The sequence below is a fragment of the Scylla paramamosain genome, chromosome 2 (assembly GCF_035594125.1).
Source record: "Scylla paramamosain isolate STU-SP2022 chromosome 2, ASM3559412v1, whole genome shotgun sequence".
Lineage (NCBI taxonomy): Eukaryota > Metazoa > Arthropoda > Malacostraca > Decapoda > Portunidae > Scylla > Scylla paramamosain.
This window is the reverse complement of record NC_087152.1, coordinates 13765001-13777500: the sequence shown is the minus strand read 5'-3', so window position 1 is coordinate 13777500 and position 12500 is coordinate 13765001. Positions and strand designations below refer to the sequence as shown.

The 12500-nt window shown below is 40.2% G+C and overlaps 1 protein-coding gene across 1 annotated transcript in view; it reads left to right on the top strand.

Annotated features, from left to right (window-relative positions):
- Nucleotides 1-12500, top strand: part of LOC135110611 (uncharacterized) — an 86604-nt gene that overhangs the window by 12102 nt on the left and 62002 nt on the right. The window contains exon 2 of the mRNA XM_064023133.1: nt 10843-10920. Within this exon, the coding sequence (XP_063879203.1) occupies nt 10843-10920 (78 nt within the window). The remainder of the gene's footprint in view (nt 1-10842; nt 10921-12500) is intronic.

Genomic DNA, 12500 nt, shown 5'->3' with positions numbered 1-12500 from the left:
TTTCTGTCTTTTCTTTTCATCCTTTCATCCTTTCTTTTTCCATATTCTTTTTTTTTAATTTCACACCCCCCCCCAAAAAAAAGTTCTTCGAGACCCATAGAGAAGCCCAAAGTCCCGAGCCCAGGAAACATCAGAGAAGACTACTACATTATAAGGAGGAAGTCAGGGAAAGTTCACGACGCCGCTACTTGAGGTCTGAAGGTTGAGGAAGGGTGATTGATGCTGGGGAGTATTCCTCGTTCGGGTTTATAATGCAGCACCTGCCACACCCTAGGAGGCGGTCAGCAGGTGTTTGTTCACGTCAGTCTTGCCCAGTTAGGTAGACAGATAGACGGATAGGTAGATAGGCGGGTAGATGTTAGCAGTGATGGGTGGGTAGATGGAGGAATGATTAGATAGATGGATGTATGGGTCGATAGATAGACAGATGGATAAATAAGTAAATATGTAAATAGGTAGGTAGATAGATAGTTAGATAGTGGAGAGATAGATAGACAGATACCTAGATAGGTAGATAGACAGATAGACATGTAGATAAATAGATAGACACATAGATAAATAGAAAATCTCTCTCTCTCTCTCTCTCTCTCTCTCTCTCTCTCTCTCTCTCTCTCTCTCTCTCTCTCTCTCTCTCTCTCTCTCTCTCTCTCTCTCACACACACACACAGCGAGTCCGTCCTTCTTTCTTCTTGTGTCCCGAGTAATATAGCACAGAAAAAAGTCAACAATTTATTACTGGCTCAGACTGCTCCTCCTCCTCCTCCTCCTCCTCCTCCTCCTCCTCCTCCTCCTCCTCCTCCTCCTCCTCCTCCTCCTCCCATTTTCCCTTGCCCCATTTTCTTTAGACCTTCTTCCCATGCCCTCCTATTCCTTTATCTTCCTCCTCCTCCTCCTCCTCCTCCTCCTCCTCCTCCTCCTCCTCCTCCTCCTCCTCCTCCTCCTTTCCCTACCCCTTCTCGTAACCTCCTTCCCTCCTTTCCCTCTTCCTCCTTTTCTCCATCTCCTGCCACGTTTCTACCTGTCCTCCTTTACCTGTTTCTCTCCCTCACTCCTCCTCCTCCTCCTCCTCCTCCTCCTCCTCCTCCTCCTCCTCCTCCTCCTCCTTCTCCTTCTTTCTTTCTTTCTTTCTTTCTTTCTTTCTTCATTTCCCCTTTTTATTACTCGTTTCAGTTTTTACTCTTTCATCTTGCTTATTTTTCTTTCCTTTCCTTTTCCAGTTTCTCCTTTCCCTTTTCTCTTTCTCTTTTGTTGTCAGTTTTTCCTTAATATCTTTTCTTTTTTTTAACTTCTTTTACTTTTTTTATTGTATTTTTTTTTTAGTTTACTGCCTACGTTTTCATTTATTCCGTTTCCTTGTTTTTTTTCTTTCTTGTATTTCTATCATTCCTTCTTTCCATTTTATGTTCTATTATACACTTCATTCTCTCTCTCTCTCTCTCTCTCTCTCTCTCTCTCTCTCTCTCTCTCTCTCTCTCTCTCTCTCTCTCTCTCTCTCTCTCTCTCTCTCTCTCTCTCTCTCTCTCTCTCTCTCTCTTTTTTTTGTCCTTTTCTCTCCCTTCGTAAATCTTCTCTACCCTTGATTCCATTGATCCCTTTCCCTTCACAGCTCCTCCCCCTCCCTTTAGTCCCTCCCTCCCCCTCTCCCTCCGTCTCCCCTCCTCTCCCCTTCCCTCTTCCCTTTCCTCTCCCCTCTACCCCTCCAGTAGTCGAAACTTCGGAGACTAAAAGACTTTCCTTGCACCTGTGACTCTCTCTCTCTCTCTCTCTCTCTCTCTCTCTCTCTCTCTCTCTCTCTCTCTCTCTCTCTCTCTCTCTCTCTCTCTCTCTCTCTGTGTGTGTGTGTGTGTGTGTGTGTGTGTGTGTGTGTGTGTGTGTGTGTGTCTTCAACTTTCCTTCTCTTCGTCCTCGTCATCCTCCTCCTCCTCCTCCTCCTCCTCCTCCTCCTTCTTCTTCTTCTTCTTCTTCTTCTTCTTCTTCTTCTTCTTCTTCTTCTTCTTCTTCTTCTTCTTCTTCTCGTCTTCGTCCTCGTGCTCCTCCCTCTCCTTCTGTTCCTCTTCCTCCTCCCCTTTCGTTTCCTCCTCTCCTAACTTTCTTTTCATCCTTTTCTTCCTCTGTCTAATGTCTTCCCTCTTGACTGTGTTTCCCTTCGCTAACTTTTTCTCCTTCCTCCGTCCTCCCCTCCTTCCCTTTCCCTCCTTCCTTCCATTTCCTTTCTTACTTTCTTTCCTTCTTTCTGTTTCTTTGTTTACTGTAGCTGGTGGCCTTTCCGTTTGTCTTTTGTTTGTTTGTTTGTTTGTTTGTGTGTTTATTAGTTTGTATGTATGTATATATGTATGTATGTTTGTATGTATGTTTGTATGTACTGTATGTATGTATGTGTGTATCTCTCCATTATCATTATTCTCTCTCTCTCTCTCTCTCTCTCTCTCTCTCTCTCTCTCTCTCTCTCTCTCTCTCTCTCTCTCTCTCTCTCTCTCTCTCTCTCATTACTTTCTCTCCTTTATCCGTGTTCGTCTTTTTTTCTTTTAAAAATTTTCCTTCGCATTTTTCTCCCCCTCTAAGTAACATGTGCGTGTGTTAGTGTTAACGTGTGTGTGTGTGTGTGTGTGTGTGTGTGTGTGTGTGTGTGTGTGTGTGTGATCGTGAGTAATGATGCTTTAGACGGAGAAAGGTGTGGGTGGAGGGGGTGGACGAGTGGAGGTGGGGATGGATTAGGGTGCAGGGGTGGATGAGGAAGGAGGGGGTGGATGAGGGGGTGGATATCACGTGCCTTTCGAGTTTCACCTTCACGTCAGCTGAACAACGAACGTTTTCCCTCCACCTGCTCTCCCTTCACCACCCCCTTTCCCTCCACCCTTTCCTCCACCTAAGTTTCCCTCCCTCCCTCTCGTCTCCCTCCCATCGCGTCGCCTCCTCCCTTTCCCTCCCGAATCTCGTTTTCTTTATCTCCCTCCCTCTCTCCCCCTCCTCTCCCTCCGTCGTTTTCCCTTCATCTTCACCCCCTCCTGTTTTGCTCACTCTTCCAGCTTTCCCATTTCCAGGAACTTTCAACAAAATTATAGTTCCTGGATGGTATTTAATTTTACTACTCAGTTTTCCCTTCGGTTTGCTGCTGCTGCTACTGCTGGTGGTGGTGGTGGTGGTGGTGGTGGTTATTCTTCTACTTCGTTTTCTTTTTTACTTTCGTTTTCTGTTATGCTAGTTAGTTAAATACAGTTTGTTGTTGTTATTCTTCGTGTTGTTATTGTCATCTCGGTTATGTGGTGGCCTGAGTCTGTTTATTTGTTCTGTTTTTGTGTTGTTTTGTTAGGGTTATTGTGGGCGTTTTACGCTTTTTGTTTTAGTTTGGCTCTGTTTGGAATTTGTCTGTTTTACTCGTCAGATTATGTGTATCTCTTTATGTTCTCTTTTTTTGTCTTTTTTTTTGTTTGTCTCAGTCTGTCTATAATTTGTATGTGTTTATATTTTCTTTTTTCTTAGTTTGTCACTGTTTATCTATCTATCTATCTATCTATCTATCTATCTATCTATATATATATATATATATATATATATATATATATATATATATATATATATATATATATATATATATATATATATATTTTTTTTTTTTTTTTATTCGTCTGTATTTTTGATCTCTCTCTCTCTCTCTCTCTCTCTCTCTCTCTCTCTCTCTCTCTCTCTCTCTCTCTCTCTCTCTCTCTCTCTCTCTCTCTCTCTCTCTCTCTCTCTCTCTCTCTCTCTTCTCTTCTCTCTTTTACGTGTCATGGAGACTGGCCTAGGGCAAAGAAATTTGATAAAAAAAATCACAATACCGTTATCTAAAAAGAAACAGATGAAAAAGAAGAAGAAAAAGAAGAAGAAAAGAAGAAGAAGAAGAAGAAGAGATGCCCTGTTTAATCAGTTTTGAAGACGCCTGTCTGTTTACTATTTGGGTGGGTGTCTGTAAGTGTTTCCGCCTCAGCTTTCTTCATGTCCTTACTTTTAATAACCAGTTTCCAATTTCAACGTGTTTCCGTCTCAGTCTTTTATCTTTTATTTCGTGTGCACTTGCCTATTCATTTTTCAGCGTCATGTTGTTCTCGTCTCAGTGTAATTTTCTATCTTGTCTACTCTTCTCCGTCAGTGAGTGGATTGTGGTAGTGAGAAAACACAGGAAGAAAATGGGAGAGCTTTATTTCCTTGACGTTTCGACAATCAGGGCCAGTCTTTTCGTAAGCTCCTGAACCAAAACGATGTTGATGCGCACCTGAAGCAATAGGAAGTGCCGGTTTTATCGTTTCGTAAGTTCCAGAACCAAAACGCTCCCCATGTCTGTGATCTTTATTTCTCTAACGTTTCCAGAGTCTTCTCGTAAGCTCCCGAACCAAAATGATCTCGGTAAACACATGAACCAATATGAAGTGCCGGCTTTATCAGTCTTTTCGTAATCTCCCGAACCAAAACGCTCCTCATGTCTGTGAACGCCTGAACCAATAAGAGGTGCGGATTTTGTCAGTCTTTTCGTAGGCTCCCGTTTTCTTTAGGGAGAACAGACAAGCAGTGATGAGACAACTGCTTATTTATATGTGTACCATTCCAATGTCTGCCTTAATCTTGTCTTCTATTTTGTTTTATACTTTTCCATCCATGTTCCAGCCTCAGTGTAATCTTCTTGTCTGTACTTCACCATCCATGTTTCAATTTCATCTTGTCTATTTATTTATTTTTTTCTTTATTTACCCGCCTTTGTATCTGTCACAAGCCCGCGGGATAAATACATCTCACAGCTTTCTCTCCGGCCGTCTCTCTCTCTCTCTCTCTCTCTCTCTCTCTCTCTCTCTCTCTCTCTCTCTCTCTCTCTCTCTCTCTCTCTCTCTCAAGTTTATTCCAGTTCACTTGTGTTGATTTTCTCATCTCATTTCTCCTTCTTGTCATCTCCCTAATTTGGTGTTCGTTGTTTTCCATCCTCGGTTTACTGTTCTCTCCTTCTCTCTCTCTCTCTCTCTCTCTCTCTCTCTCTCTCTCTCTCTCTCTCTCTCTCTCTCTCTCTCTCTCTCTCTCTCTCTCTCTCTCTCTGTGTGTGTGTGTGTGTGTGTGTGTGTGTGTGTGTGAGAGAGAGAGAGAGAGAGAGAGAGAGAGAGAGAGAGAGAGAGAGTTCACTTAACCACAGTTCGCGCGGTGGTGTGATAATGACCTTTGAAAATTATTGAGGTTGAGGTCAATTAAGTTAACTAGTTTATTTTCACGGCGTAATTAGAAACCACACAAGCAAAACCTGGAGCATTTTTAACTACAACGCTTAAAATTCCTGATATGCATTTAGTAAACTTAACGAATATTGGCATATAAGAATACGTGGGAAGGAAGGACTATACACGTGACAATCCCTGTATAAAACATATTTCCGTTGTATTTTATGTCCACCAATCATCCATATATTTTCAAGGTTAGTAAGTTTTATCCTAATTGAAGCTCCGCATTGACTCTCTGCTAACAACTTAAGCCGTATTCAAAATCGCTCTGTTCTCTCACCACGACTATTTTCAAAGGCCGCAGAAATGATTAATATGATTCTCAAGAGTGTTTTTATTTTTTTTTCTGGTTAATAAGGTAAAACTCCGGCTAACCTGTCATTAAAGCCATAAAAAAAATTAAAAAATAAATAAAAAGCACGTGTAGCTTCAAGTAGAGCCCTTTGAAAGCAGTGGAGGCGCGAGCAGAAGTGTTTCAGAATATGGTTCCTGATAACTGAGCCCATTCCAGTCACTTAGCATTGTGTTCCTTGATAACTGAGCCCATTCCAGTCACTTGTCATTGTATTCCCTGATAACTGAGCCCATTCCAGTCACATGTTATTGTATTCCCTGATAACTGAGCCCATTCCAGTCACTTGGCATTGTATTCCCTGATAACTGAGCCCATTCCAGTCACTTGTCATTCTGTTCCCTGATAACTGAGCCCATTCCAGTCACTTGGCATTCTATTCCCTATTATTGCATTTGAAAATCAGTCTTTTTTAAACGGCTTCAGTTCTACATGTTTTTTTTTTTTTATTTACTTATTTATTTATTTTTTTCAGGTAACATCACAAACCTGCAGTAAGTGTATGATGATTATTGCGATAACATTAAAAAATCATCACTAGTTTTTTTTTCATCTTTTTTACTATTAATATCTCCGTTTACTCTTTTCTGATCAATAACCGATGATTTTATAAAGGTTTGCAATTAATCTCTAACACTGAAATGGTTAACAAGGGGATACGAAAAAATTGATAGCTATATTGCATTCAACTTATTAGATAGATTATACGTTCTCATCGTGCCGTGTAATGAGATGCTGTCGTAATAGAACGCTCTAAATCACAGGGCTAAGTGCGCGGCCACACCTCCCAACGGCCTTCCCCGAGCACTGAAGCAAGAAGGTCAGGAGTTGCTCAGCCGTGTAGTGTGTCTGTACGGTAAACACTACCAGCCTGTCAACACTGCAACTTCTTCTTCTTCTTCTCCTTCTCCTTCTCCTTCCCCTTCCCCTTCCCCTTCCCCTTCCCCCTTCTCCCTTCCCCTTCTCCTTCTTCTTCTTCTCCTTCTCCTTCTCCTCCTCCTCCTCCTCCTCCTCCTCCTCCTCCTCCTCCTCCTCCTCCTCCTCCTCCTCTTCACTCTCCTCGTCCTCGTCTTTCTTCTTACACTTCTTTCTCTTACATTTTCCTCCTCTTTAATTTTTTTTTTTTTTTGTTTCTTAAGTGATTTGATAGTATATAGTATTTTTTTCGTCGTTTTCATACAGTTTCTCTTTTTTTATATTTTAATCCTTATTTCTTTCTCCGTGTCGTCATCAGCGTATGACGACGACGATAAAAACAACAACAACAATTACAACAACAACAATAGTAACGCCACCACTCCTACCACCACCAGCACCACCACTACAAAAAAAAAAGAGCAACACCACAACCACCACCAAAACAACAACAACAACAACAACAACAACAACAACAACAACAAAAACAGCAACAACAAACCACCACCACCACCACCACCACCATCATCAAAATACTAACACACACACACACACACGAGAGAGAGAGAGAGAGAGAGAGAGAGAGAGAGAGAGAGAGAGAGAGAGAGAGAGAGAGAGAGAGAGATCACACTAACTCATTGAACACACCAAGAAACCTTTCAACGCACACTCCTTGACTTGGGCGGCGTAGTACTATTGTTCCTAGCACTGGGTGAAGGGAGAGAGGGAGGATAGGGTGGGTCACTGCGCTCGCCCCCAGAAGACAGTAGTAGTAGTAGTAGTAGTAGTAGTAGTAGTAGTAGTAGTAGTAGTAGTAGTAAGTCTAGCAACACGTGGATGAGAGGGGGCGGAATCATGAGGTGGAAAACGTGTGGTCAGTGACGTGTGGTGCGTACGTGTGGATACCTGGAGGGAGACACACACACAACACACACACACACACACACACACACACACTTAGACACAGACACATACAGACTGGCATTTGCACAGACGCACTTTCCCTCAGCACCTCTTCATTCTGCGTTCTGTGAGAGAGAGAGAGAGAGAGAGAGAGAGAGAGAGAGAGAGAGAGAGAGAGAGAGAGAGAGAGAGAGAGAGAGAGAGGATCTACGCACTAACACACACAACAAAAATAAATAAAATATAAAATAATAACGATAACAATAATGGATATTACGAAGAAGTTCTCTGTTTTTTTTTTTTCTAATGCTAAATTCTTCACACGCAACAGTTACACGTCAAGAATAAAAAAAAAAATAATGTAATTCAAGACGTCACAAAGATGGCAAGGTTGACGCGTGCTGTGTGTGACGTATGGCCGGTGTGACGTCACTCTCTCTCTCTCTCTCTCTCTCTCTCTCTCTCTCTCTCTCTCTCTCTCTCTCTCTCTCTCTCTCTCTCTCTCTCTCTCTCTCTCTCTCTCTCTCTCTCTGTGTGTGTGTGTGTGTGTGTGTGTTAGCATGTAGGATATTTTTATTTATTTTATTTTTTTCCTTCACCAAGGTTTAGTTCGGGGAAGGTTCAGTCTATGCAATACTAGTCTTCCCATCTTTCCTTTCCTCCTCTTACTCTCCCTCTCTCTCTCCTTCTCCCTTTCTCTCCCTCACATCCTTACTCCTTACTGCTTTCCTCACTCTTCTTCCCCTCCTTCCTTTTCTCTTTATTCTGTCTTCTTATCCGGATTCCTTCTTCCCCTCTTTCGTCACTCTTACTTCCTCATCTTTCTTCACTTCGTAACTGCTTTCATCATTTTCCTATTCTTCTTCTGTTGTTGTTGTTGTTGTTGTTGTTGTTGTTGTTGTTGTTGTTGTTGTTGTTGTTGTTGTTGTTGTTGTTGTTGTTGTTGTTGTTGTTCTTCTTCTTCTTCTTCATCTTCTTTTTCTTTTTCTTTTTCTTTTTCTTTTTCTTTTTCTTTTTCTTTTTCTCCTCCTGCCTCCTCCTCCTCCTCCTCCTCCTCCTCCTCTCCTCCTCCTCCTCCTCCTCCTCCTCCTCCTCCTCCTCTAGCTTTTCCCTTACTCCTCTTCTCTCTCTTAAATTCCTTCCCTCTTGTCCTCTCTTCCCTGTTCTCCAAGGCCGCTATCTCTCTCTCTCTCTCTCTCTCTCTCTCTCTCTCCTCTCTCTCTCTCTCTCTCTCTTCCTCTCTCTCCTCTCTCTCTCTTCTCTAAAAGAACATTTTCCCAATCCATATTTGGTAAGTAGGAAACTAACACACACACACACACACACACACACACACACACACACACACACACACACACACACACACACCACACACACACACACTTAAACCAATAAATAAGTGAACGAACAAATGAACAAACACGTGTTGAACAAGTAAAAAAATAAAGAAATATTTGTTTATATTATAATTAAATTAATTAAATTTATCTTTAAACAATTAAATATCTTTAATTGTTGGGTTTGTTGTTGTTGCTGTTGTTGTTATTGTTGCAGAAATCGTAGTAGTAGTAGTAGTAGTAATAGTAGTAGTAGTAGTAGTGGTAGTGGTGGTGGTAGTAGTGGTAGCAGTAGTAGTAGTAGTAGTAGTTGTTGTTGTTGTTGTTGTTGTTGTTGTTGTTGTTGTTGTTGTTGTTGTTGTTGTTCTAGCAATTAAACACTTCCACAAACTCAATAAAGCTCCTGCTGTTATCAGTAGCCATCTTTTCCTCCTTCCCCCCATCTTCTTTTTTTGTTTTTCAGCAGTACTTCCTCCCACTTCAACTTTTTGTGTGTGTGTGTGTCGTTTTTCTCTTCCTCGAACCTGCTTTTCTTCCCTTCGTTCCTCAGTCCCTCTCCTCCCTTTCCTCCCCTCCTTCCCCTTCCCTCCTTGAGTCTTCCAGGAAGTTGACACTCTTCCCCACCCCCTGGAAATGCCTCCCCTTAGCTAGCCAGGCTCACGTTCTCCCTCATTCCTGGAACCTTTGCCTTGGACTTACCACACGTTTGTTTCCCTTCGGTGACGTACTGTCCGCCTTACGCCTTCTCCAAAACATTCCCCTTGCTGCAGCTTTGTGATGTTATGTGTACCTCCAGCGTCTTCAGAATCTTCACTGTGACTGATGCCTGTTCTGTGTATATCCTTTGTTTGTTTTGTTTTTTGTTTGTTTGTTTGTTTTTTTACTGTTTTGTTTCGTTTTTTTAGTTCTTTGTTTTGTTTCGGTTTTTTTTTTTTACTATTTTCTTTTTTTTTCTTCTTTTCCGTGTTCTTTTCTTTTTGTTTCTTGTTTCTTTTTCTTTATTTCTTTCTTGGTTTTTCTTTTCCTTTTTTTCTTTCCTTTCTTTTCTTTATTCATTCTTTCCTTCTTTATTTCTTTATTTCTTTATTCATTTCCGTCTCATTACTATTTACTTTCTTTCTTTTTATCTCTCTTTGTTTTGGCCACTCATCCTCGTCTCATCACTGGTTATTTTCTTTCTTTCCTTCTTCTCTCTTCTCTTTTTTCTTTCTTTCTTTTCGCCTTACATCCTCGTTTCATCACTGTTTCTCACTCTCTTTCTTTCTTCCTTCCTTTCTTTTCTTCTTTCTTTCATCATCAACACTTTCACTTCGTCTTTATGTGCATCCTCGTTCCCTCTCACCATTTCCTCTTTCAGTTATTTTTTTATTTATTTTTTTCATTCCCTTCATCTTCCTCATCGTTCTTACCTACACATCTTCGTATCTTTTCATTCTTTATTTTTTTTTTCATCTTCATATCATCATTACCTACACTTCCTTGTCCACCTTCACTGTTTCTTTTATTTTTTTTTCATTATTTATTTATTCTTTGTTTTTGTTTTCACATCTCCATCTACTCCACCCTTACCTTCACATCCTCGACCTTTTTCGTTTTTTTTTCTTTTCTTTCTTTCTTTACTTCTTTTTCTTTTCTTTTCTTTTTTTTCTTTTATCCTTGCTCAACTGGCACATCCACGTGGTTCCCTTTTAGTCTCTCTCTCTCTCTCTCTCTCTCTCTCTCTCTCTCTCTCTCTCTCTCTCTCTCTCTCTCTCTCTCTCTCTCTCCTCTCTCTCTCTCTCTCTCTCTCTCTCTCTCTCTCTCTCTCCCAAGATTCCTCAACCTATTTATTTTAGAACAGGCCATTTTATTATTATTATTACTATTATTATTACTATTATTATTATTATTATTATTATTATTATTATTATTATTATTATTGTTATTATTAAGATTATTATTGGTAGTAGTAGTAGTAGTAATAGTAGTAGTAGTAGTAGTTTAGTTTAGTTTTCATTCATTTATTCTATTATTTTTGCTGTTGTTTTTGTTCTCCCTGTCGTTCCTCACCAGATTTTTATTATTTTTTTTATAACACCCCGGATCTCCCTCATTTCAGAACCTCACCCTCACAAGACACAGCCCAGTCTATCAGATGGTTCACTCTGCGCCCCTGTGTCTGCATTAGTTTCCTTCAGTAGGTAAACCTTTCCTTGTTTGGTATCGCTTCCCCTTAGCGTAATTAAAACCTTTCCCCTTAGTAAACGTACTAGGAAAACCTCTTCTTTCGGCTCGTTGTGCCCCTGTGAAGCAATCCAACGCAAACAAGCTTAGATTTCCTCTTGAAATATACAAGTAGAATGAAGTTGTGGCGAAAAAGAAATTGAGAAAAAAAAAAAAGAAATAGCAGGGCGGGTACAGAGAGAGAGAGAGAGAGAGAGAGAGAGAGAGAGAGAGAGAGAGAGAGGGAGGGAGAGGGAGAGGGAGAGACTAACAAATAGGCATCTGAGCGCAAACAAACTCTGGTTTCTCTTTACATATACAAGACTATTTACTCGTTTTTACGTTACATCCCCCACCCCCCCTAGTGAGTATATACATAATTGAGGATCCTGCCACACTTACACTTCCCTACTACTGTGTTTAGCGTCTTCTTTTAATCTTGGTCTCCACATACTCATAGTGATTCTACCGAGCTTAAATTAAAGTAGGTACATAGACTAAAAGGTTTAAATTATCGTAACTCTTTTCTCGTCAGCCTTTTTTTTTTTTTTTTATATAAGTAGGGAGGGCGGTCAAGTTTTTTTTTTTTTTTTTTTTTTTTTTTTTTTTTTTTTTTTTTTTTTTTTTTTAGGGGAGGAGGGGGAGGCAGATACCTGCTCATTATGCCGTTTCCAAAGAAAGGAACCAGAAATGAGGGTCTGAGAAAAGGACCAATTTATTTTTCTGTGTAACGTGTCTTTCGAAATTATACTCCATTGTTGCATTAGGCCGTTCATAATTTTAAGCAAAAAAAAAAAAAAAAAAAAATAAGATAAAATAAATCAATAAATAGATAATAGAAAAGTGGAATTAAATGTAACGAAATAGAATAAATAAACAAATATATGAATGAATAAACGACTGAAAAGGTAATGATAATGATAATGAAGTAAAATGAATAAATATAAGCAAACGAACAAATAAAAAGACTATAAACACTAAAATATCTTAACTATATAGTACTGCAGCATCACTTCTTTTATACTGGCAGATCATAGTGTCTTTCGTAACCATATTCAAACCTTGCACAAGAGCATCATTCATTACACTGTAAAAATGGAGGGGAAACCATAGCACTAAGATGCCTGTCATGATTCTAGCGATAGCCTAACAAAAAAAAAAAAAAAAAAAAAAAATTGAGTAACCAGCTATTTACCTCAGTGGCCTTTGAAAACAACAATGAGAGCCAAGCCAAATTCCATTAAAAAATACGGGTCTTATACTGTGCTATCGAAGCCAGTAAAAGTTTGTCTATACTTCGCTTAATCTATAGTGTGTTTTTCGGACCAGAGTGTGAGGTAGGGGTGATGAGAGGAGCGTTTTAACAAGAGATTACATGGGATTTGAAACGGCAACAGATTCCTACTCTTTCACCAGGTTTTTTTTTTATATCAACACACTACATTAGCTATAACAAGAGAGAGAGAGAGAGAGAGAGAGAGAGAGAGAGAGAGAGAGAGAGAGAGAGGAGAGAGAGAGAGAGAGGAGAGAGAGAGAGGAGAGAGAGAGAGAGAG